Source organism: Xiphophorus couchianus, chromosome 22 (assembly GCF_001444195.1).
Source record: "Xiphophorus couchianus chromosome 22, X_couchianus-1.0, whole genome shotgun sequence".
NCBI classification, from domain to species: Eukaryota; Metazoa; Chordata; class Actinopteri; order Cyprinodontiformes; family Poeciliidae; genus Xiphophorus; species Xiphophorus couchianus.
In genome coordinates, this window is record NC_040249.1 from 8,216,524 (window position 1) to 8,244,001 (window position 27,478).

Consider the following 27,478-nt stretch of genomic DNA (forward strand, 5'->3'; position numbering starts at 1 on the left):
GCAGACACCACAGACATTTATTATTACCCATGATGGGTGCAGCAACACACACACACACACACACGCCCACACACGCATGCACACACACACAAATATAAGATGTGAACTGTTCCTCTTGCCTGGGAAATGCTGTCTCCACATTCTTGAAATCAGGTAATGCACATGGCAGAAGAGAATTTAGAGGTGACGGACAGAAAGCAGATTTGGGCGTTGGTGTGTTCTCACACACTGTGCCCTGGGGTTATTCTCCTCTCTGCCTCCTTTTGCCTCCTCCTGCTCCAGCCTCCTTCTGTCCTCTGTCGCTTGTCTCGCTCCCCCGCTGCTTGTTTCCAAATCTGTCCTCCTTCGTCACCTCACCCCAAGAAGTTCCATTTCTCAGATGACTGGTACTCTTGGTGGTGGTGGGGGGGGAGAAGAAAAATGGATGGTGGCACAAGAGGGCAGCGGGCGAGGGGGAGGGACGGAGAAGAGAGACGTTGGCCACTCTCCCCGCTCTCTGCTCGTACGGTCAAAAACGGATCCTTAAACTCTTTTAATCTCCAGAGAGGAGGAGGAAAATTAAAAGGATCTCTCTTCTTTTTTTCTCCCTCCGGTCGGCGATCGACACTTGTCTTTTTTTTTTTCCTCCCCTTTTTCAGCTGGATCACTCGTATCCGTTTCTCTCCAGCCTCCGCTCGGTCGGCTACGTCTCTCTCCTCCTTTTTCTCCCTCTTTTACAGCAGGTTCGGGCTATTCATTCAGACGTCAGGCTCGCTCCGTCAGCCTTTTGTTGGAAGTCACAGCGAGACGCAGGGAGAGAGAGGAAGAGGTGGGGGGGGGGGGGGGCGTAAGAGGAGAAAAAAAGGGGAGAAAAAGCGATAGAAAGAAAACAATCTGCTACCACAGCTATGTGAAAGAAAAGAAAAAAGGGAGCGAGAGGTGTAGCAATCCTGGCACATGTTTCTTCTCCATTCCCTCTGACCTTCCCTTTTTACATTACATACTTTCCTTTTTTTCCCTCTCTCCTCCCTCACTCCCTCCCTTTTTCTTTCCCTGCCTCTATGTTTTATTATTTGTGATCTGGGCTTTAAGACTGCCCTTTCTCCCCCTTCGTCCGCCTCACACCCTCAAACTCTCCTCCAGTATCTGACGCTGCATTTCCTTTTTTTTTTCTTTCCTTTTTTTTTTTTATTCCACTCCACTCTTTCCTTCTTAAAACAGGCAGAACTGGTTTTGCTGCACCTTTTAGAGAGGTTTTGCTTTCATTAAGTTCAAAATACAGCACACAAATACAAGCTGAGAAGGAGTGAGAATTGCTCGAGTCCTCACTAAAACTAGGAAAATAGAGCACATCGCCCCAGTTTGAAAGTTCCTACTGTGGCTCCCCGTAGCTCAGAGAATACACTTTAAAATGCTATTAGTTCAGAAATCGCTGAACAGTTTAGCACCGAAATACATTAAAGATCTGCTGTTGTCGTATCAACCTTCCAGAACACTCAGGTCTTTTGGATCTGGTCTGCTATGCGACAACAGAACCAGAACGAGGCGTGGAGAAGCAGCATTCAGCTTCTATGCGCCACAAAATCTGGATCAAACTTCCAGAAAACTGCAAAACAATTGAAACACAGAGTTCCTTTAAATCAGGGCTAAAATCCCATTTGCTTAGAGTTTGATTAATTATAATGAAGGCATTTGACAAAATGTAACGCTTATTTTTTGTGTCATTACTGGTTTCTGTAATAAGTTTTTTTTGGGTGCAAAGCACTTTAAAGCTGTTGCTGAAATGTTCTATACAAAAACACTTTATTTGACTACAGTTATAACAAAGAAAACATTTCACTTTCTGAACTACAGTAAATTGTCCACAAATGGTTTATAGCAACAAACAATTAAAGGCTCTAAAACAAAATGTTAACATTGCTACTTGGAAACGCCATAGCTTTTAAATGTTTTGTGTCAAAAACATGAAACATTTTTTGACATGAAAAAAAAAAGTCCACTGTCCTAATAATGAGCTTTTGATGAAAGGAATCAGATATCTGTCCACTCCTCCTGAAACAGCACACGGCGTCGCCGCTTTTCTTCACATAAAGCGAAAACAGTGGCCTGCTTGGCAGTATTAGAATAAAATATGAAAAATGAAAGCATGGAGCGCAGTGAAAAAATCTTAAAAGTGCAGTTTTCAACCTGTGAGCAGACTGGTTCTTATACTCTCTGTGCGTATTGTGCAAAACCTGTGCACCATAAACACTACTGCTAAAGTTAAAGAGTGGCAATCCTTTGAGTTTTCCTTTAATATGCGCTTCAAAAATAAAACCATTAGATAATATGATGGATAGTTTCAGTGTGACAGTAATAATGTGTTTTCTTTTAAATAGCAACAGGATTACCTTCTATTTTCTGTCTTAAATAAAATCTCTTAGATTATGTTAAGTATGATCTTGTTTTAATTTATTTCACATTATTTCACACTCTAACGTGGTATTTTTCTTCAAGGTCATGATATTGTGAGAATTGTATGCCTTATTGTAGTAATGTGTTTTTTTTTCTGTTTTCTTTAGTAATCCTAGTAGTAGTGCTGGTCTGAGTGTGCTGTCGTACTGCACATAACTTACATATAATTCTACTGAATAATGTTATCAGCTCTTATATGTAACAACACTCCTGCAAGTTCCAGACACAGAAGAAGTCTGTTTCAAAATGTCTAAAGGCAACAATTATTATACAAAAATCTCTCCAAGATTCCAGGATTAAAAACGAAGAAGTAGAGATTAGTGTATTTACTACTACGCCAGACTTACAGGGCAGCACCAACACTAAGCCACTTTTCAATAAAAGGATTTTTATAAGACCACTTCAGATCAAGATTTTTTTAAATGAAGAATGTTTTCTTAGCTTGAGAGTCCTACATTTCACAAAATAATAATAATAAAGTAGTAATAGTAAAAGCCTGAAGTTCCAACTTTTCTAAATAAATACTTAAAAAGAAAATTCTGTCTACATTCATGTTTTAGAAATTTGTTATAGTTAGTGTGTGTTTTGTTGTTTTTGGTAAAAAAAAATTAATAAAATAAAATATATAAAATATATATATACATGCCTACTATCCTGACAAAAGATGTAAAATGTTGTTATCCATCACCGCAGCAATACATGTTGCTTGAACTAAAATAGGAACTGTTGTTAGGTTTTTTTTGTGAAATCCAAACAATGGATGTCAGCCTTTTTTTGTTGTTGTTGTTGTACTTTTTGTTCATATTTCACTTGTATAGTGCTAATAACAATATCTAAACATGCAATTTCCTGTTAACGGCCCAATTCCATGCTCTTTCATTGTAAAATTGCCCAGAATGAAAAAACTTAACTGCTTTGTAAATGTATTTTTAGACCATTAGGTGAAATAGATTAAGCAGAATACACAAAGATGTTCTGCTCATTTCAGTTTTACTTCATTGTTTATTGAACAGTTTTATTCTGTCATTATGCAAATTATTAACAGCACAAATGTCAGATTTGACTACAAAAACATTTTGCGCAATTTAGAAGGGGACTAGTTAAAATTGTTGTTAGGCTTTAGATGATACTATACATCAAAAAGCGTAACCTCGGGTAAAGTGGGGAGCATTTCAGCTGCTTTATTGAGGAGCTTCAGCTACAGCATGAAACCGGAGACCACTATCTGTAGTAAAGAAAAAAAAAATAGATCCCATTCATAAAAGTAAGACGAGCCTCCTGTGTACTCTGACTATCCAATCAGCTTCCTCTGAATGTGGCTGAACTTTCACTACATACATTTACCTTCTCACATTTCTTAAACAACCTGAGCAAACACAATGTGTTGGAGAGTAAATAAGCGTGCTACACGGTTAAAAAGATTAAACTAAAACTTTATTTACTGATAAAGTAACTGCCATAATTTTCACTTTCCCGAATGATGCATGTTTTGGCTCAATATCTAATTACAACTACATCAAAAGCAACACAAATCATCCGGCTTGACCACCAAACAGTGAGAAACACAACCCCATTCACAATGCCCCTCTCACCTTGAACATGCCTGACATGCCTGCTGAGAAATGTATATTATTTTCTTTGGCCGCAAATGAGATTCATCTACACCTCTAAATAAATCTTCCTTTCGCTTTTGTTGAAAAAAATAAATAAATAAATGGGGGGTCGTGTAGAAGTGTCAAGTCTCGCAGCGCTTAGATGAACAGATGCGCACAGACATGATCATTCAGCTCTGCCTCCCATTGACTAAGGCTTAACAGCCATGAAAGATTTCATTTTCACAAAGTGAATAGTTCAGGGGACTCCACCGCTCATGGAGCGTGGGTGAGGATGAAAGGGTGGAGGTGGACAGAGGAGGGAAGGAAGAACAAACAAATTTGTACAGTTGTTACTCCCATGAGTCAGTGTGTCTTTCGAGATTTAATTTGCTTTCATATTACCCAGATTTCATGTAAGATGAATGCATTTGCAAGTTTGTAGATAATAACCAATTGCCACTTTTCTATATACTTGCAAGAATCTAAAGCACTTTAAAGTACACTGCTGCTCTAAAGTGGTCTGGTTTTCTCAAGCCTTGTTGATCTTTACCAATCTGTTGCTGTTAGCTTGTGTGAAATTAGTTTCCTCATCCTTGCTTAAAAGATAGAAAAAAATCTGTCTGATTCTTAAATAGTGATGCAATATTTCAAAAATGGTGTGAAAGCTGAAGGGTTGGATCTAACCATTTGTCTTCACTGTGTTGTTTTAGATGTTAACTATAGGCTCTACACAAGCAGAAAATATTGGCTTGTTTTAAATGTGTTACTCCATAAAGAGTGGAGCAGCAGAAAGGTACAGTAAACATTTGAAGATTAAGTCAATGTATCAAAACAAAATTCACAATAAATGTTGCAGGTAGAATTTTCATTATTGTAATGTTCAGTTTTACTATCTATTTTTTATTTATTAGAATTTATATAGAAATAGCTTTTTTTTAAAAACTTCTGTGATACTTGGGCAGCTTTAATTAACCGCATCACACCATGAGAAAGTAATCAGAAATCCACAATTGCACATATACTAAGCTTATATATATATATATTAAGCTTCTCACATTTGCATTTACATTCTTGCACAAACTACTTCTATTTGTAGAAAGTACTAAATAGTTTCTGGCTAACCTGGAATAATCAAATCCCAAACATAGAGAAGTAACAAATTACTTTGAACCTTGTTATAAACTTTATAGTAGAGTTAAATTTTTAATTGCATTCTCAATTTGTGCATGAAAACAGATAAATAGTTAAACAAGCTAAATTCCCAACTTATTCCATTGTTTAATCTACAGCATCATGCTCACTGCTGCATGGATTCTTTGGTTTTAGTTCATCCTACATTCTACAAATCACTCATCCTATGCGTTTCTCCTGTCGACAAGCTTTTTAGGCCACAACCACAACTGGGAATGAATGTGCTGATCTGACAGATTTTTTTTCTGGAAACATGTTTCTCACATTATCTTGCTGAACTTTTGTTTTCCCCTGAAAATGAGAAAAGAAACAGATCACATTAAACAGGGAGGAGCAAGCCTTAAATATCTTCTGTAAACTCATTCTCAAAAGCCATCATTCACGCAACAAGGTCTAAATCCGCAAAGAGGATGCATGGGGTAAGATTACTGTCAGTTTAAAATGTATGCGTAGGAGTCCAAATTTAGAAATGTTAGTCAATAAACATGCATAAATTTAAGATTTGTATTAGTTCTGTGTTTTCCAACTCATACATATATGCAACATCAGAGATTTTATCTGTGAGAGACAAGCTTACAAGCTACCAGGACAAATTACAAAGACATTAATACTTTGGGATGGCAAATTTTAACAGAAAGCTGTACAGAAAGCCTGTTGTTTGATCTCAGCTAATCTCAATTCAAAAGGTTTCTGAGAAGAAATGATATGCTATTAGGGCTTCTGCACAATAAACAAATAGACATGGAAGAGTGTAAAAGACAACCACCTTTATACTTTCATAGTTGTAGACATCTATAAAATTTACATCAAAATTACTCCACATTTTGTTGTACACACTGAATGTTTCTGAAAATTTCATATTTCTACAACTATGTTAGAGTAAAAGGTTTAACCAATAAATCTAAAGCAGCTAAAAGCTGAACTTGAACAAACATCAGTTGGTCTCTCAGCTCATGGTGAAGCTGCTGTCTATACTTGTACCATTAATGCAGGCGCTTGTTACAAATGAGTAAGAAATATGAAAGCAGTTTGTCTGACCTTCCTATTTCTCACCATCACTGCAGAGTGCTGACATTATAGCACAAAACAAATCCAGATGTGACAGGAAATGACAGAGCTTAGCCAGCTTTTCTTCACTGTAACATGCAGTTAAAGCGCCTGAAACAACGTAGCTGTCATCAGGTCGAGCCCTGAGTGAATCTAAGTCTTTACAGTGAGCCCGGCCATACACTGCACCATTTTCAGCTCCAGCTCAAACGGTTCGAATACATAGCAGAGTTCAATAATTTACAGCTCCCAACTCATGTTCTTACAATATAGGACCTGATGTTTGGACGCAACCTGAATGTGCACATTGTACATGTGCTTGCGGCATGTCTTGGCACTGAATCTACAGTACAACTGAAAAGAAGAAGTGAGGAGGCACTCAGAGAGAATTAGAGAATGCTCAACAAAAATAAATGTGCTTCCTTGGCAATATTTGTGACGACTGCATTTGGAACTGCAGTCTTTGCCTAGTTGAAGTGAGCCTGCAATGAAATAAAGGATGGATTCATTACAAGACATCACTATCGGTGACATTGCTTCAGTCTTCCAGTTAAAACACAACCCTGGCGGTACATTGCCATCACTATCACATGACCAAACAAATCCCACATGTCCAACCTCGTCCCGTACCATTCCATGAAACATGTACAAAAACGGCAACTTAATGGAAATAAACATCAGTTGTTAATATCAAATGTTAATGTCAATATCACGGAGCACATTCTGAAGGATACAGATTGTCGTTTAAGATGTGTAAGCTGCTAAATTCTGACAACTGATAGCTGCACAGAAGTACATTAAAAATTGATGTTTTTTTTCCTTAAGAAAAAATGTATACATTAAAAATAAAAACAATTAATTTTGAAGAAATTTGGTGGAGAGGGTTGAGATTTTTTGTTTTCATAATCTTAACCCAATTATCATCACCTAAAGCAAATAATCAAACCTCCAGGTACAACATATATGGTTGTCATCTATACACCAGATCCTATTTCCCTTAGTTTGTAGATAATGTGTGTTATGAGACACTTGAACAAGAGAAAGAGAAAACTTGAAGGAAGTACAACTCATTTATTTTGCCCATTTGCAAGGTTACTAAAAAAACAAAACAAAAATCATCTTCTCCAAAGTACAGAGTGACCACCAACATAACAATAACAACCTTTTACTGTCAGTCCAGATTAAGGTCAGTGTTTGACCCTCACTGCACATGTAAGATTGGAGATAACCTCATTGAATGACAGCTGACAGCTTTCTGCCCCCCACAACCATGCAGCCAGCAATAGTCATCTTTCACTTGCATGACTGTTTCTCTCTCTCGTTTCTTTTATCCCTCATTCTCTGCGCTCAGCTTTACACGGGACCCTGCAAACACATAATCTGCAATATCCAGAACTAATATGTCCCAATCCCCAGCCACCATCACACGAAGCCAACGGGAAGAAGACGGCTAGTGTGTCACGCAGAGCAGAACTGACCTGAGCTGCCCTCGGGCCGTCCAACAAATGGGAGCAGGGCCCCTCTGCAGGGGAGGATGTTAATAAGGTGAAGCCATAAAGTAGAACAGGACACAAGAGCCTCATTGCAGACACTAGATGTCACGCATAGAAAATTAAAAAGGGGGGTATTTGCAAATACATGATTTTTTTAAAAAGCTTTAAATCATGTTATAATGTTATTTCCTCACAACAAAAACCTACTTGGAGGTTTTTTTTTTTTGATGCAGTCATGAATGTTTGAGGAATCCTTGAAGCTCCAGTGGCAGCCATTCAGGAGTACCTAAACACTTGCTCTCGCAAAGCGCCGCCTATTCACCCAAATCTGCTCCTTGAAGCTGAAGTCTCCAAGTTCCTGTCTCACAGAGCACTCCTAACCCACACCTCAAACATAACTAGATACTGCCCCTTTAAGAAAAGAGGACAGGAAGTAAAAATAAAGTTCTCTTTTTTGTTTGGGTTTCTTTTTTTATATATATAAGAGAGACTGCAAAAACATGGCACCAAAACCTCAAACAAAACCAGATGTTGTTGGACAAGATGCTCCAACAAAGGCTAAAGTTCTTCAATGAACCTTAAAGAATCCTTCTTTCTAATTAAATCTAATCTCACTCATCAAAAGGACCACTGGTTACCTCCTGCTGTTTGGCTTCTAATCTTACTATTAACTATTTATTTAGGACACCCTATGCTGTATGTATATAGTACTGAGAAACAAAATATTGCAATGTCTCTTTTTTCCATTGTAGCATTGTTCAGACCCACAGGGTTTTATTGTGGGTTATTTTATACTAGAGTGGGGGAAGGGAAGTCCCGTTTGGAGTAGATATTCCTACTTCAGGGTAATTCACTGAGCGTCATATATTTGGGTTAGGCGTGTGCTGGCCATCTGTGTTACACATAGACTATTAATTCAAATAGCGGTAGCCCCAAATAGCTCTGCTCCTGGTAAATTCTTTGTAGCTAATATAGAGATCGCTCAAAATAGGTGGCTTTTTCTGCAAGAAGCTGTTAGTCTAAAAACAACGTAGTAAGCTAAATATTTTTAAATTAATATAGTAAAACATAATTTTGTGATATTAATCTTTTGAAGTATAAACTGGGAGAAAAGCAATCATAATAAGCTCTAAATTAAAAGTACTTTTTTTTGGCACAAATGATTTAACCAGAAGCAACTCAGTTCAGAATAACCGAGTTGCTTAGCAGCACACAAATTAGGAATATGCTTTCGGTGCAGCTTCACAGACGTCTCCATTAAGAGATGAAATTACTTAAGTAACAAATGTCGGCCACATGCAAATAAGGTCTCCTCTTCGAACTGCATGTGTGTGTTAACAATGTGATACTCGACGAACACTTGAAGCAATCTGCTTCCAACACATGCGTCCATGAGAGCCAAGAACAGCAGCCTGTTTTGACAGCGAAGCAAAGGGATCCTTTTATACCTCGGCCTCCTAGGCTGAAAGATCTCATGGGTGACAACCCAGCTTAGTCTAATAATTAGTTCCTTGATCTGCTTTTTTTTTTAACAGTTCAAGTCTGTCTAAAAGTTAAAGTTGGTCAGACCTGAATCGAGGTGTCTATGTATCAGTGCAGCAGTTGAAATTGAGGATTTGAAGGATTAACGTTCCCTCTCCCTGTTCTCATTGCCACCTGCACAGAGAAAATGGCACAATAACACAATCAGAAAGGTAATTGAATTTTATCTGTCTGATGATGGGGTTGGTCTCGCTTTCTCGCTCTGGTTTTAATGGGAAGATCAGTCTTTACTGTGCAAAATGTCTGAAAAATGTTCTTTTAAGACTTCCGACCAAAAGGAACCTGATAGCATTTGGCACCTTGCAGGTTTCTATATTTCTTTAAACTTGTTGACATGCTTTAAATGTTTCAGATCATCAAAAAAATTGTTTCAAATAAAGATAATCTGAAGAAATGCAAAATCAATTTTCAAATAATTCTTCACTTTGTTAAAGCTGCAGTAAGTAACTTCGATAAAAACATATTTTTTTCACATTTGTTAAAAAGGTCAGTGTGTCGGGGCAGTGTAGTATGAGAAAGATAATAAGTGAAAAAAATTGGATTAGTTGTTTTCCACTGATAAAAAATAAATAAATTTGAAAGCTGTTTTATTTTTAGTAGTCGATGAAAATTTAACAAACATTTTGTCCGTGGGAATGTTGCTTTGTCCAAGTAGCTATAAAGTTTCATTTCCCCCCCACTTTTAAGCCTTCTCATTATCAGATAAAAAATAGCAATGGAAAAAGCCATTCCTACACACTGCAGTTTCAACAAATACATATCGTCTGTTCCCAAACGGTTAACACATCTGCACATCATATCTGCCTTTCCCAGTCAGAGGAATCTTAATGCAAGCTGTTCACACATGAATGCAGCAACTGACAGACTGTAACATGAACTGAGGACAGTTGTTAACATCTAAGATGTACCAGAAAGGATGCTGACAGCTGTTTCCCCCAAATCCTTCATGCTGTGCCCTATCAACACCACTTTGTGTTTATTGAATGGACCTGTTTCTCATTCTGATAAAACGCCACCGTTAGATCACTCACATGACTGCATGAAGTATCTTGCAGACACTGTGAACAAAAATCTGTCTCTCAAATAGATAAGAAGGCGAGAAAGACAGATTTTATTTTAGTATCAATATCTGTGCAGGAAACAAAAGTAGGACAGGGAAGGGATTGCCAGGGTGATTATTCCAAATCCATGTTAATTCAAAAAACTGTTTTGACAAGAGATAGGTGACAACATTAAGCATTTCACTCCACAAGCTTAGATGAAAGCTAAAAAAGACACAACCTTTCTCTGTGATTGGTAGAGTAAGCACCAACACAGGACAGCAAGCAAATGGTGAAACTGCAGAGTAAGATTAAAAACATTAAAAAATCATCAAATAACAAATAGTCCTGATCTGAGAGCAAAACACAAAAAATGTCTTTTCACTTACAGTATAAATGATTCATCAAGTCAACTGGTGAAAATAAATTTGAAGATGTAATTGGAAGCTAACACTTAAGTTGGTATTTTAAACATTTTGTGACTGTATTGTATAGCACTTAAATACAATAGCAGCCCCATGAACTGGTATTACATACTGATCATTATATAAAATAGGTTCTAGGTAAACACATTGTCTGCCTATTAAATCTGTAAATCAACTAAATAAAAGCCATATGAAGTAAAGTTATATATAAGTTATATATAAAAACCACAAGCAAACAAAAGATTTCTATAAAATAGGAAAAAAAAAACCATTTACTTGTGTCTGGAGATGCCATGGTGGACACAATGACGGGAGGACCTGTGCGTCGGCTTAACTTCTGGTTAGCAGTCAGTGCACTTTGACCTTGAACTGGAGCCCCCACAGGGACCATGGCATTGTCTGCTGCAGGACCCCCACCCTTACGAATCAGCTGAGGGCTTGGATGAGGGCTATGCATGGGGGATAATGGCAGCAAATTCCTGTCCCTTTTCATCAGCTCCATAGGGACTGTATAATTGGTAGAGTATGCCTTTGGTACTTGTTGGGGGGGTTGCTGTAATGCTGGCAATGATACAGGCATATGCTGTGGCATACCTTGCATAGAATGAATGGATCCTGGTAGTGCAGGCATTGACCCAGTCATCTGCTGTGGTATAATCTGCATACCTTGCATAGGCACCCCTGGCATTGTTACACCTGAGGAGTAAGCAGACATTGGTCTTGACTGGACAGGCATAAGAGCTCCAGTGTATGGTCCAGGGGAACGAAGTGGTTGACCTGGGTAGCCGCCTGTGACTTCCATGAGGTTTTGAGAGGGTGCACTGTTTGGCCTCCGATTTACTACTTCTCCTATCCTTGGAGAAATGGTTTGCATGACCCCAGGAGTCGGTGGGGGCATTAGTTGAGGATCTACAGCCAAAGCCTGAGAAAGGTGCGGTGGATGGTGGTGATGTTGTTGCTGATAGATGTCTGAGCGATGGCTAAAGCTATTAGAGCGACCTCGCATGGGTGTTTGAGGACGGGATGGGGCTGGTGTAGCTTCAATGGGCCGCTTGTAGTTATGGACCAACCGAGACAGTACGCGAGCCTGGCCAAGGTTGGGGGCCACAGTACGGACATCATTTTCCTCCATAACAGCTAACAAGCTACTAGAGTCAAAGCCTTGCTGTATGAGTGAAGAAATGGTGCTCTCTGAGAGGCCTTCATTACGCAGCAAAGAAAGGAATTCTGGATCCACTGTCTTCTTGGGGTCCACAGGCAAAGGTGTCTGCGGGACAGATGATACAGGAGGCATAGAAGGTAGAGCAGGAAGTGGGGAAGCTGGAGGAGGAGGAAGAGCTTGTGTAGGAGCACTCTGAACAGATGGAGGTGCAGGTGCAGCAGCAACAATTGCCACAGTTTGCATTTGAGCAGTTGGAGCTAGAAGTGGAGAAGACAGAGGAAGGTTAGGATCAGACACTGGCATGGCGGGTGGAGGTGGAAGCGGCTGTTGCAGATGCTGCTGCTGCAACTGTTCTTGTTGAAGCTGCTGCTGCTGTAAAGGCTGCTGCTGAATTGGCTGCTGCTGTAGCTGCTGTTGTTGAAGTTGCTGCTGTTGAAGGTGCTGTTGTTGCAACTGCTGCTGTTGAAGTTGCTGCTGTTGCAACTGTTGCTGTTGCAACTGTTGCTGTTGTAACTGTTGCTGCTGCAACTGTTGCTTCTGCAACTGCTGCTGCTGCTGCTGCAACTGCTGCTGCTGCAACTGCTGCTGCTGCAACTGCTGCTGTTGTTGGATGGTGTAAGGTGATGCAATCTCTTGCCTCATCAGACCTTGAGTTGCTGGATCTACAACGAGACAGGTGGCAACTTGCTGTTGTGAATCCAGAGGCCGTCCATCAACATCTGTATAGACAGACGGCCCGGTGAGAGGGGGTGGTTCACTGGCATATCGAGGAGATGGATGATCCATACCATAGTGACCGGGAGGTAGGTCTCTGGAAGGTAAGCGCTGTTGGCCGTCTTGCATAACCTTGGCAACGGTTATAGCCCCAGGTTCCCTGTAAGTCCGACTTAACTCATGGGCTGTTGGAGGTGGTTGTGGAGGCAGAGGTGATGTAGGAGCTTGAGGTCCACTTCTGCCTGGCTGAGTTTGATCCCACACAGTACGAGCCCCAGGAGCTATTCCAAAATGGGAGCCTGACCTGCTGAGTTGATGAGGGTGAGGTGGCAGAGTCTGGTGCTCTGGCCTGTAAATGCCCTCAGGTGGCCGAGGAGTCATGGCTGGTTCATGAGAGTAGTAATCTTGATGTGGAATGGAGCCTCGGTGAGCCATTGGTACCCGTTCGTAGTGGTTTATGTCTGGCACAGAGCTCTTCCTGAATCTGCGTGGGTCTTGCCGCTCTGCGTAGACCTGTCCGTAGGAAGAGTCTTGGTAAGAATATGAAGCACGTTTCAAATCCAGGTCAGGGGGACGCACCCCTGGTGGAGCTTCGTACCAGCCTCCTCCCTCCCCGTATGACAGGGAGCTCCGTCGGCCTGCTACTCTTGCTTGCTGGTCGTACACACTGTCGCACTGCCTCTCCCACTGACCCTCATTCCCCCCTAACGTGTCCCAACTGTGGGAGCGTCCAAGACCCAATTGTTTGTTCGTAACAAGCATTGGCAAAAAAAGGAAATAGCTTTTTTAAAAAAATCAAATATAAAAGAAAACACAAAAATTTCTTTGGAGTATTTAAAAGTTAAATTCTCCAGCATCAAAGATAAAACCGAAGGGAAGCACAAAGCAAGCACAAAAATAACACCTAACAAAGTGTACAGTTTCACCTGATACCAGCTTGTTATAAGTCCCAGCTATTGGATGACTCCCCCTTTAGCTGGCAGTCCTTGAATAATTAATCCATGGTCATGCTGCCTTGTTGTGCAAGAGGGAAAAGGACGCCACACACAAAATCATCCATATCACACAAAACCACACAAACACTGTGGCGGTAGCTGAGTTATTCCATGGAAGACCAGATCACAGGACGCAAGCTCAAGATAGCCACTACACATTTGTTAGTAGGTCAAAAAAAAAGAAGAAGAAAAAAAAAGAGGATAGGCTGGGTTATGGGTTGGGATGGGCTGGGGCTTGTACTAATCCAGAATGGTTTATCTCTCCCCTCAGTGGGACATTTTACTCGCTCTGCCGATTGCTATGGAGGATTACATTCAAATAAAGCCTGTTTAATTCCACTTCCTTCTGTGACGTCACATGAACCAGTTAGGAAACCTAGTGATGACAATGAATCCAATCCTACTTGAAACCCATTCCCACAACTTCCCCCAGATCTCTCCCTTCCTTCAGACACCCACCTGAAGTTGCTGATGATCCGTAGCAGTCAACAGGTTTCAGACACGTCAGAGTCCCGGCACAGGGAGGGAAGCCAGGCAAGGTGCGCGGCTTCATTGAAAACAAATGAAATACAGTTTTGCTCAGCTAAGTCCCATGTGCTGTCAGTAAATATCAAATCCAGTCTGATTGGACTCTAATCCCTCAGGCCCTATGCTTGCAGCAGAGCCACCACACAACTGCTGCCCAATGCACTCTGAAATGTCCTTGATGATCTCTGCCGCTGCTTTGCTCTCCTTGATTTGGGATTACTCAGACCTGCTGTCTATAAAGCAACTGCAGGACATTGAACACTGCAATAATCTGAGACTGGGAATATTGTAAACTCATACATGTCCTCCGCTGCTGTCTGCTCTGTGAAATGGACGGAAAGATATCAAATCCAGAACTTGCGGTTTTCAACTCTTTATATAAATATTTATAATTTAACTCCATGATGAAACCTCATTTTGCTGAAATATATGCCGCACCCAAATACCTCCCTCGCCCTTTTTATTTATTTATTTTTTTTTAGAAAATCTCTTATGATCTTGCTCCCTGAAAAAGATTCAGTAATCTGGATGTTCTCCCTTGTTATAAAAAGTAAAACACTGGGATGGAGGAGGGGGTTGGCGTGAGCATTCGTGTGTGTGCATAAAGCTTGTGGAGTGGGGGATGGGGCTTTATGTCGCAGCATTTAATCCAAAGTACCTTTTGCGCTTCAAAATGCTTCAGTTGCTGACAAGATTGAGAAAGAGAAAACTATTTTCATATAGAGTCCACAGAATAGTTTTTGTTGATAAGTTAATGTTCTTATTTATTGCTTTTATTTTTAAACCAAGAATATTCTGCCTTACTTCCTGACTGAAAGCTGATCCCTTCTGGCCTCTTGTGTATTAATGCATGAAGACAAATGTAAGAGGAAGAAGTGTCCATTTTCCATCCAAATTTAGTCACATGTTGCTATAGGTGATGACTTGTATTTTAAACTGAAAATATAATCATCACATTTCCCTTGAGAAAAAATAAAAATCTTAAAAACCCCGCCATAGCCCTGTGAAACCTAAAAGCAGATTAGTTGCTGGCACAAATATCTTGTTTAATCAGTGTTGCATAATAAGTGTAGGAAGAGATCAGAGAATAAGCTGTCTATTCTATTGTGTTGGGTTTGTTTCTTGTGGGATCACAGAGAAAAAAATGCAGATGATGTTTTCTTTTTCCTTTTCTCCCCAGTATTATGGAGGAACTATTAGCCTGCTTGATGTGAGATAAGATTTGAATACATGAAGACAAAAAGAGAGGGATCAAACAGATCAAAGTAAAACTCACAAGAGGAGTAAAGACTAACAAAAGGTTTCAACTTGCATTTAATCTGTTAAGCAGGTAGTTTCACTGACATTCATTAGTTATCTACTTCTCCATTACTCAGCCCCTTTCCTTCATACCACATAAAAGTGGTTACTCATTTTATTGCCTTGAAAACATATGTATACTTTTATCATTTTATCATGCTTCAATGTATGTTACTGGGATTTCAGTGTAGTAAACCAATACTAATTTTCTCCATGTTATGAAGTTGAAGGAAAACATACCATTTATACATTTTCACATTTGCTCCAACTACAGCTGCCAAAGTATTTTGAGTTGCGTCTCTAACATGTTTGCTACACAGATGCTAAAATTCTTGCCCATCCTTCTTAGCAAAATACCCCAAATCAATTATTTTGATGCAAACTATTTCAATGTACGGCCGTATGCTTGTAGGGTTGTTGTCCTGCTCAAAGGTAAACCTCTGGTCCAGTCTCAAATTTTAGCTCCATCTTCAACTTTGACCATCATCCCTGTTGTTATTGCAGTGAAGCCTCCCCACTGTAAAACATAGTGGTGGCAGCACCATGCTGTACTTTTAGGAGCATGTATACTGTAGTGTTATTTTCTCCACCGCACAACGATGGGTGTACAGTCCAAAACGTTCTAATTTGAATCATCTCACTAGAAGACTATCTTTCACTTTTTTTGCTCTGTCCCTTTACATCAAAGGTCTCCAAACATAAGTCAGTACCAACCAATGATTATTTGGTACCAGGCCATACAGAAAGAGTCAAGTTTTCTTAAAGAATTCTTACAGAATAACAATCTCCTGATACAGAGAAGAAGGACCAGGGCTCCCACTGAATCTGATGTATGGTATGTTGTATTTTACATACATGTAAAAAGAGGCGCATATAAATGTATGACACTTTTCAGAGTTTTAGTTTGTAAAAAATTACAAATTACAGTCAACCCACTGATTATTTTTTCTTGAAATGTGACAAACTGTGAGAAGGTTCGAGGGCTATAAAGGCTTTTCACAGCACCGTACGTGTGAGCATGTAAATGTGTGCATTTTATTTTTATAAAGTTCACACTCTTTATACATTTTTGACTCCAAGGTGTTATACTAAACAAGCCGATTGAAAAATTTACTTTCAGCCTCGCAGCCTTTCGACCCTGCTCTGCTCGTCTTTTGGCACGCAAAAGACTGCAGCGGCTGCAGCACTTCATTTACATCGCTTTTCATTCGCATGTGTAATCCCCCCAACTAAAGCCTTGGCCTTGGCCCGCTGCCCATACATGAATAAAAATCGCACGCTAACTCAAAGCGAACGCCGGCCCTCAACAGAAATAAAAACAACTGTCTCCTATAGAGTGACGTGTCACGTAGCAAAGACACGGTTTGAATGGTAATTGCACTAACGTATGCGTGAGCGTGTGGCAGGGACTTCTGATTCAAAATGAGATTACAATACCAATACTGCTGCAGGAAATGATGCAGCCAGATAAATTGCAATGCACATTTAACAGACAGTATGTACATAGCTGCTGTGTTTGTGAACCCAATAAGAATATTTGCCCCCGGAAGCCTCTCTATAGCAACTCAATGGTCTATAAATGTGAGTAAGCTATTATTTTACTAAATGGTAAACGGGCATGTTGGGTTAAACTGAAACAATATAATTATTTTTTTCTGGAACTGTTCCTCTGCATCGGCTATGTTATGCCATAATCCCTTCTCTCTCTTTTCTGATCCAAGTAAGCCACAGGTTATTATAATACTTCATAACTGAGACTTTTCAAAGAGCTAAACTCCAACTTCAATCGCCGAGGTTCATGTACACGTCAGCTCAGAGACCAGACACGTAGAACAGTCACGCTTTTAAAGTACATTATTCCTACACTTGTTTCAAACACAACCGTTTAACCCTTTGCAACGGAAATAAGATATTTACATACACAGATCAGGTTCAAAATAACACAAAGTGGTTGTGATTATTTGGGATAATAATTTAGGCATACTTTTGGATTTGTTTAAGGACGTCTTTCAAACATCCTGCTTCTTTATGTGGCATCATAGACAATTTAAATAAATCAACCAACATACCAAGAAGAGAATTTTCAACTCAAAATGTACCGCCTAGTTAGTTACAGTAGTACAAAGTTTAAAGACAACACAGTCAGTAATTTAGTGTTAGTGTTACCATCACAAAACTCTGATCTCACTCATTCTGTCAGAGGAGATAATTTCAGAAAATGTGTGAGAAGCTTTAAAGTCACCCAAAACATTTGACCCAAGTCACAAACATTAAAGACAATTCTTCTAAATAAAATATAGATGTATGTAAACTTCAGTTATTCTGCCATTTAACAAATAGAAATGCTTTTGGTAATGTTCCCTGCTCTAAAACAGGAAAAGTTCAATCTTCTTCAATGTCAGCTAGCAAGAAATAAGGATTGTACCTTTTATTATAGTGTAAGTAAATTTGCATCTGGTCTGTTTTTCTATTGTTTCCCTCGCCAATAAGTTCCCTCGCTGCTTTCCCTTAAAGCTTGTAAGAAAAACTGTGGGTTTTGAGGGGAGGTTAGAACAGGCCAATAGGTGTGGAGTATGATTTCATGGAAGAGGGAAGAAGTGGATCCAGACGCCACACCGATGACTTATACCAGAGCTGTATGCCAGAACATGACAGATGGAATAATATGGATAATATTTGTTGTTTTTTTTAAAAGAAAAAAACAAATACTTGTCTTCATTGTATTTCAGTATGACTGACCACTTCATGAGAAATCGTTCATTTTAAACACAAACTTAAATGACAAAGATGAGGATGATGCACAATCAAGCATTACCCACATCGCTGCAATCCAGGCAACACTAACTCCTCATGACAAATTCCACTACCCCACCTTGTGGTGTTTGCATCCAATCACAAACCAACCGCCGAGAGGGTGAGAGGGAGGGTGGCGGCTTTTTTCATTCTGCGACCTACTTCACGTCACAGCACCTCTCACATCCCATCCGTGCCTGGATCAGCGGGTTGGCTCTGGCTAAATAGCAGCGACTTTGCGACGCCGCCTGAGCCAAAATGCATGCTGGGTACACAGATGGAGCGGACAGAAGGAGGAGCAGACAAATAGAGAGTTGGAGGGATGAGGGGAGAGTATGAGAGCTGAAGCTGGGAGCAGATGTTTGTCACATTTACCTTATTGTTGCTACACTCTTGTTGGCACTTCATCAATCCCACATTGGAAGCAGCAGTTCCACTGTATGTGCTTTAGAAGGGGCTTATTAAAACAAACAACTCTTCTTTATTTGCTTTCTTAGAGAATTTACAGGCACTTTGGTAATTAATGAATAGCTTACAGACTCATCAGTGAGGTCGGGTCCCCTTTTGTCACACGCTCTTGCAAAGTTTCAGTTGTTCTTTTTACCTCAAGCTGTTATGTTTTCACTCCTGTACAATTTACAGGAGTGATAAATATGGAGGAATAAAAGGGCTTAATATATCATTTTTATATATATTTTAACTTAGTGTGTATGTCTTTTTATTTTTCAATGGAAGAAAAGCTCCCAGGAAAACCCTTATCCTCTATCCAGGACAACACAGAAGACTGTTGTCGAATGCAGAACAGAAGCTTAATAAACAAGAAATCCTGCCGGACAACTTTTAACATTTCTGATCCTCTGTAATCACTCTGCAAGAACTTTAGCTGAATAATGCAAGTGAGCAAATGTCAACAAAGTCCATTTTGGTTAGGTGAACCTTATTTACAGAAGTCAGGCTTCATAGTTGCCCAGCAAGACTGAACACTAGAATGGAATGAAGTTATAGTTTAAGTGTGTACACACTAACGCTACACAAATTAGATTTATATGTTGAAAAATTTATAAAACGATTAATCTTTGTTAGTCTTCTTTTCAAAGACTGTATATTAATCATTTTAATTAAAATTCTAAATATATGTTTAATTAAAGTGACCACAAATTCAGTTCTTGTTATGCACAGCAAATATCACATTCACTGAAAGCAGACAATGGGTTGTTGTTTGCAAATTAACCAGATCACAAGACATGCTGTGTCCAACTTGTCCACTTTGCTTCTTCCAACAATTTCTCGCTGGAAAGCCCCAATTTGATTCATAATTATGATAATAAGACATACGTCAACCCCAACACGCTCTGGTTCCAGTTCCACAGGTTTGCATCTCTCTTTAGTCCTGATTATGGTCATTTTCAGGTTCTTCTGCCCACTTCTTGCCAAGAACTAAAGTGAATCTCTGCAGACGCACTTTTCAAATTTGCACCAGTGAAATCTACATTCCGGCACCGTGACTACACTTGATGGGGATAAACAGCCACGCCGCAGAGGGCATGTCGAATGTGATTGGGCCCACGGACACGTTCCTGCTGGCCACTCATCACAGAGATGCAATCAATGCAACGCCGCCGGGAACCAGCTATTGGATTGACACAGTTCTCCTCAGAAGATAAATGGAAATTAGGGGAAGCTGCTCTCACCGTCTCGTCAACTTCAAGCCATGACTGCGGTGCAATCACAATCACTCCGTAATGTTCTTGTTTTTGTCAATATACATGGTATGAACTTTGATTTGTATTTCATGCCTCAGTCCCAACAGTCTGTTTATAGATAATAGTGGGTGGCTTTGACATTATGGTGCAGAACACCCCATGCCTCTGGTTTTAAAATAACCCCTTTTTATATGGCTGAGTGGATTTAATGCTACTGTGAAAACGCCATGATTCACCACCCTCTGATCTTTAAACTTCGCTGATGTGAATCACCCTCTTCTACAGATTTTTTAAGAGCCGCTGTGGTGACTAACTGCATCATGAAAAAAAAAAAAAGAAGAAAGAAAATTTCCCATTCTCTTTAGAAGAGTGACTTCACTGATATGAGAGATGGACTCTGCAAAAGATGTCAGTGGCAGCAGGGGGAAACACTGTCATGGGATTTAACATATTGCTTAGGCAGCACACAATCCTTCTTGCATTTAACACAAAATAAAAAAATATGGGTGAAAAAAAATAGAGAGAGGGGATTTGTTTCCAGGCAGGGAAAAGGGGCTGGTGGTTTTGGAGAGTTTTAAGATGCCACATGTGGCTCTCATTCTGAGGATGGAAACAGCAGCATCACTGCTTCATTTAGAAATCTATAAAATAGCAGCAGTGGGATTTTTCTCAGAACCGAACAAAGTGGAGTAAAGTTATTTGATACTTTGAGGCTCGAAAGCATGAGGCACATTAATCTTTCTGAGAAGATTCACTTAAGTTGCAAGCAGCTCATTGTAAAGTCATACATTGTGAAATAACCAATAAAACATTACTATGGTAACTGACAGCGTGTCATGTGTTTGACATAAAGGCGCAAAAGCTGCTGTGGGCTATTTATTAAAGCTGCCTATGTAATTTCTCTTGATTTTCACAAAACAAAACATTGGTTGTGACGAAAAGGACAGCATGGAAACTGAGAGCAAACAGTCAAAAAAGGGAAGATCTGAATATGACTTTGAGTTAACATCAGGTGCAACAATGAAGAAGTTATAATGTTATAATATAATCAGAACAAATAAGAAAAAAATGTATCTGGCAGGCCTCTTTCAGCCTTCTTTCCACCTGTTACTGCAGCACGGCTCAGAGAAAACGCCATTCGCTCCTGCTCTTCTGGCATCTTCATTCAAATCCAGCATTTTAAATGAATTTGGCAGAAAATTCCAATATCAACTCATACCTTGGGTTGAGGTATTAATGCCTGTTTAAAATGGATTATGACTACATGTCATTTGAGGCACTTTAAGGTTTGCTTTTGCTTTCTATCACATCCACAGAACAAGGTTGTACAATAAATCTAATGATGTTTTGAACTAACGGTCCTTGCGTTGCATCAGCCTTCACGTCTGAAGCTTACTTTGTTACAGGTTGGTCTATCAGCACACACACCAGATCAGCCATGTTTCTGTTAACTTTGTAGATCAAAGGCTTACCGCAGGAAGCTCTGCTTCCCCCGTTTCCTCCATGGATTCTCCTGCTGCTTCCATCACATCAGTTTTTCTCTGTAAGAAACTATCTGATGCTAGTTTCTCTCTGCTCAGCCTCTGCTCTACTGTAAAAGGATGTGAGGGTAATACAGGTTCATTTGTTAGATTTTTCACTGATTTGATCAACCCCTCTTTACCCCTGTATGGTTACGGTGAGGATGGGTGAAGTTAGGTTTAGGTTGGAAGGCCAGCGCTACCCACACTCCCTCAGCAGGTGGATGTACCAAAAAGTTGATGGAGACATCCCGGTGTGGGTGAAAGTACTTTTCTGGAGGTCGTCATTCAGAACTTTGTTCATGTGTGATATACATTGTAAATGGAAAAGAGGGGGGAGTGAGAGAAGAGAAAAAGAAAGGAAAGGTTGTTGAGATGAGTCCACAGCTCAGCGAGGTGTTAATTTAGCAGTTGCTTGTTTTGCTTTTGGCTATAATAATTCCTGTACTATTTTTAGGAGCTTAAAAACTTACAGCTGAAAAGGTTCCAAGGTTTTATTTTGAAGAAAAAGAGCCTGATAATCCTAATGGCCTGGCAGATTACTGCAAAATTATGGGATAGCATCTTTTTAATCCTGGCAAACCCAGCGTTTGGTTACAATGAACTTGACTTGGACTTGTTCATCTTAAATTGCCATTTGTATTGCACTAATATGACATTTTCCAGAATTAAAGACAGTAAATTATTTCACTGCTTGTTGATATTTTTAGGAGCCCATGGCTGTTAGGACCAGAACAGGTGGGCGGCTTATAAACCACCAGGCTTTAAAATGGTATTTGAGACTGGACCAGTATGCCAAACGCATCACAGTTAGGTTTAGCACTAATGGCCCCACAACAGAGCAGCCTGATACTTCTCAGTGCTAGTAATTTTCCCAATTCACTGTTTTTGCCTTCAGTCTGTTAAGTTTTACTGTTTTCATACTGACATTTTTTCAGGCACCAAAGTCTGCTAAGGGACCTTTTATAAACATCAGGAATGTTTTTGCACCTACATTTATGTATTACTTACCTTTTCTGGAGACCAATAATCTAAAATAATTTCATATAATTGACTATTAGCCTAAGGAAATGTGGATTTGTGACTCCAACAAATAAACACTACCAAAAAGGAGGACTCTCAGTATTAATTTGGTTTGATCAGTATAATTTTTTTCATCAGTGGAATGAGGATGCAATAAAAAGTATTCAGATTATAAAGACTGATACAAAATAGTAAAAAAAACCCCCAAAAAACACAAGAACATGGTATTGGAAAAGGGTATTAATTGGTACATTTAAGGAGTTGAAATGGGAGTAGGAATGGAAAAAGTGCAAATTGGCTCAGGGATGTTTCAACTTATATGCACATTAAAAGTGTGTCCATTCAGGGAGTTTTGTGTTGGTGCCTAAGGGAATGATGAATATTTTTACACTGTTGGAGGAAGTTGGAGTACCCAGAGATAGTCCGAGCATACACAAGGAAAACATACAACCTCCCTGCAGAAATGCCCAGCTTTGGATTTGAATTAAGAACCAATAACAGTGTGAACAACTGTGTTACCATGCAAACATTGCATTTGCTGCAGTTTTTAAATATTTAAATCAATGCTGGTAAGGATGACCAGGATAGAGGATATTGTACTCCAACCCAACCATACTAGGCAATATATAGGCTAGCCATAAATGAAGATAATTCGGAAACTTTAGACTGACGCAAAATTTACACGGCTGATTTAAATGTCACACAAAGCAGAAGACATTTTATTGATGTTTTTTGACAATAAAACGAAATCTCATTCCATCATAATATTAGATCAAACATTTTAGCACCTGAACACCTCAAAAAGAAAGAGGGCCACATTACCTGATCCTAACATGCTGTTTGATATTGTTCAGTCAGCAATCATGAGCAATCACGCTTTTGACAAGCAAGACAGGCTCAGTCTGGTTGTAAATTGACTGTAGATCAATTTATATTCAAGTTTTTGAAACAACATAAAATAATAAATGTGAAATCTCATATGGAAGGAAGAATAATTTTCCGCGGCACAGAACAGCAACAAAGATCCGATACACGTCCAGTAGTTTCTGTTAACGTGTCGAGAAAAAAAAGAAAAAGAAAATGCCTTTCTTGGTGTTCCAATCTGTACAAAACGCATAAATATGTAAATGCACCCATGCACACAAATCAATCCCACTACCGTTCACAGTCCCACTGCTAAAAGGAATGCTTCACTTCATTACAAACCCCTTTCTTCATCTCTACAGCAATCTGGTTACATCAAATTCAAGTCTCATTTGACTTTCAACCAGGCGTCCTTTACCTCCCACGCACGCACACGCACACACACTCCACTGCTTTGCTAGACATCCATCCTATTATGTCTGAAGCCTTAGTCAGTCTCAGGGCTTCCTCTGAGATGTACAACGCACCCACAGTTTAATTCAAGCAATCGCTCTGGCTTCTCACCGAGTTTGTAGCTGCGGGATGAAAGGCTCGTTGCAGACTTTTAATGATGAAGAAAAATAAGTGAATAAGTTCAAACCCATGTGTGATCAAAGTGATCAATTTGCACATTCGGATCTGAACACGTCTAACACAAGGAGAAAGGAGAGCAACTCACCTTCACAGATCCTATCCAGCCGCTGCCGTTTGACTTTGTGTTTGTCGACCAACGCCATCCTGTCCAAGCTGCGAGTGCTCTCTCCTCTCTGGATTTCAGGTTTACGGCTTCAGTCCACAAGAAGTTATTTTGTTGGTGTTTTATATCTGAAATACAAGGAAGCAGGGAAAAAAAATTATTTGTTTCAATTTGTGATTTATTTATTTTTTTCTCATGAGGTAGCACACGCAATACATTACAGGAACGGTGTCATTTGATGTTTTGTAATGCAGTTAATATAGAACTCATTTACATACGTTGCGCCCTTGGGATGGCACAATCCGAATAAACTGTGACTTAAAGCGACATATAACAGGGGGGAGAGCCATAATTCTGAATTATGCAAAGTAGAACATCACTTACATTATATGAAAAATGCATGATGCACAAATTAAAGATGTGGGAATGTGCTCGCAGTGCAAAAGCCAATTAAATCCACAGCAGAGTTAGCTAAATTGTTACACTAACTAAAAATGAGTCAAAGTGAGGAAGCCTTGGAAGTAACTGAAATCATTTAAGAGGTTCTTGGATTTCCTGAACTGTGCCACAGAGAAGCTCACCACTAGAGGGAGTCTCATCTGTAGGCGGCCCATTTATTTAGATCCGATTAAGAAATTGTCAACCAGAGAGTCTTCTTATCAAACAGAAAATAGCACAATCAAAAAAACAAACATACAAAAAAATCCCACTTGAGAAATCTCAGAAATCATCATGGAAAATGGCACTCCATAAAACTATAACCTAATTGGTTCCTGCTCAAGCCTGGGAGACACTGAGGATTTTCTTTTTCCCCCCTAGTTTTAGTGAGGAGAGATGAGGTAGACAAACACAGACAGAAGTTGGCACAAGAATGCACACAAACACACACACACACACACACACACACACAAAAACAAAAATTGGCAAGCAGATATGTGGGCTCACACACACGCACACGCCTACACAAGAAGGGCAACTAGTCACACAAGGGAATGTGGGTCAGTTAGTCAGCAGACAGGAGGAGGTTGTATCAGCAGAATAAAGACATAAAAGGGGGGCTGATGGAAGGGAGAGGAAAGTACTAGAAAAGCATCATCTAACAGGACGAGTTCATTGTGACCTCCTCCTACATTGCAACCGCGGCTCTGTCTATGCTTTTTTTTTTTTGTTTGTAATTTTCTGACCTCTGTTTCATCCCTTGTTTGTCCTAAATGCACTTCCACACATCAGAATATGTTTTTAACATGTATTGATATGTGCAATCTGAATGCATCTGATCACCGCTGTTATGTCTCACTGGTATGGATGGCAGGTCAAATGCTGAGGCTGAGTGATGAATTTATGGTTTATTTTTATTATTGGCAGTACTGTTTTGTGCAAAGCAGCTAATGTATCTTAAAAAAAACAAAACAAACAAAAAACACAACCATAATCGCTAAGTTTGCTCATTTCTTTCTACTAACCAGGCACATTTTAGATTGAAGCCATGCCACAGCTCTCCTCCTCCACAGAGTATGCTTTCTCCCAAAGAGCCAAAGACCCACATGTGGGAGTCAGATGAGAAGTAATTGAGCAAAAGGAAAAGCAGGAAACAGTCACTCAGAAGCAGGGGAGTCTGTAGACCAAAGAGGACGTGGATAGTGTCTCTAAGGTCCATGTGCAATATGAACATCAACTTTACAACTCAAATAAGGTCAGATCTCTATATTTACTTGAAAGTCTCCTGGAGAGAAAAAAAAAGAACTTTGCTAAAAACAAACCAGTGATGAAAGTTGCCCTAATAATACATCAAAACAGCTTCTCAAAACATACAAACACACTGAGTGTACAACAGGTAGATAAAATACAACACTGTGTGGCCGGTTTTTAAGGAACACTACTTTACCCTCCCTGCTTAACAACCCTTGAAGTTTGCTCTTGTTTAGACTAGTGACGTGCTTAAATTAAAGGCTAGGTTTCTTTAAAATTTAATTGAGAGATTGTGCTACTACATTAAATTATTAATTTATTTAAGGTTGTTTTTTTTACACATCTATGGCAATGACAGTAAACTGCACTGCAAGAGTTGATACAAAAAACCCTAAAACTTAAGTCCACCTTAAGTTTAGCACATCAATGATGCTAATGTGCTACAGTGTTAAAATCATGTCTATAACCATAAATACACCACTCAAACGATGGTACAACAAGCTACATAAGCTCAACACTATACATGGATTAATTTCTATAAACCAATTCAAGAGTTTTGAACCATGCAAGGAGAGTCACTGCGTTTTTTCAAAAGTGGAAAAAAAAAGTTAACTTTACTAAGTGGGTTGAAAAGTCAACAGCAACTTAAAGCAGAGCTCTCAGCCAGAAGAGTGCCAGAGAGGAAGTACGGTTATCCTGCAGCCCTTAGCGCCGCCGCTGCTCGACTGTTGGTTGACTAAGTGCTCTTATGTAACTTAACAATAAAGGGTTTGACCTGAGAGAAAATACGTGCTTAGAGCTGGAGGAGAGGAAGAGGGGAAGAGAGGAGAAACGCACACAAAAATGACAATAAATACACGAGCTCCCGGGACTGCTGCCCGGCTCAGTATAGTTGCGGCCGGGTAGACATGTTCTCAGGTTCCCCTAACAAGTTTGCGAATGTTACCAGATTGTGACCAAAGCGCAGCTGACTGACGTGAGTGACGCAAAGCTCATGATATTCTTGGTAAACAGATTCATTCCACTCTCTGACAGGCAACATTTTCACTATGCGGGCTGACACATTCCCATAACTTTGGGTGCTGCATTTTTGACAGCTGAAAGGAATGCTCATCCACAAATGTTATGTAAACCTTAAAATCTCCCCTTTCTTAGTAGCATTTAATCATACCCACTGCGCTCTGTACAACCTGCAGTAAACTGCAAGGTCTTAATAAGACCCCGTTTATCCTTTTTATATTGTAGAGGGTTATATAATGCGAGCATGCTAGATGCTCATCTGCTTGTTCTGTGGGAAACTGTCCCCTTCTTGCACTGCAGACTAAATCATTGCTCGAAGCACAAAGTGCAACAGTGTGCCAAGTTTGTAAAAGGTGGATTCTTGAAGCTTGCCATGCTTTTTCTTCTGGAGTGTAGTTCTTTCATTTAGAAACACTTAAAACTTAACCAGGTTGGATGGGGAATGTCAGAGTACAGTAAGTGCCTTACTAAGAGCTACTGTATGTCGCCATGTTGCACCGGTTCATGGCGTTTAAAATCCGTGAAGTACTTCCCCACTTGACACCCGTACGTAAAGACATTTCAGAAGCAGAAAGCCATTTTCTAACTTCAGAAACAAGTCACACCCACAAAGGACAAAACAAAACGCAGCTGCAGAGATCTTGTTGAGGTTGGTAACAACATTAA

General features: G+C 39.7%; 1 protein-coding gene across 3 annotated transcripts in view; it reads right to left on the minus strand.

Moving 5' to 3' along the window:
* Positions 1 to 27,478, minus strand: part of ctbp2a (C-terminal binding protein 2a) — a 70,110-nt gene that overhangs the window by 25,293 nt on the left and 17,339 nt on the right. For 2 of the 3 annotated variants that reach the window (XM_028006406.1, XM_028006408.1), the window contains exon 2: positions 24,086 to 24,231. In XM_028006406.1, coding sequence (XP_027862207.1) covers positions 24,086 to 24,143 — 58 coding nt within the window. In that variant the 5' untranslated portion in view covers positions 24,144 to 24,231. Of the gene's footprint in view, positions 1 to 119; positions 979 to 24,085; positions 24,232 to 27,478 lie in introns of those variants that run through there. The other variant, XM_028006407.1, reaches the window with a different exon arrangement.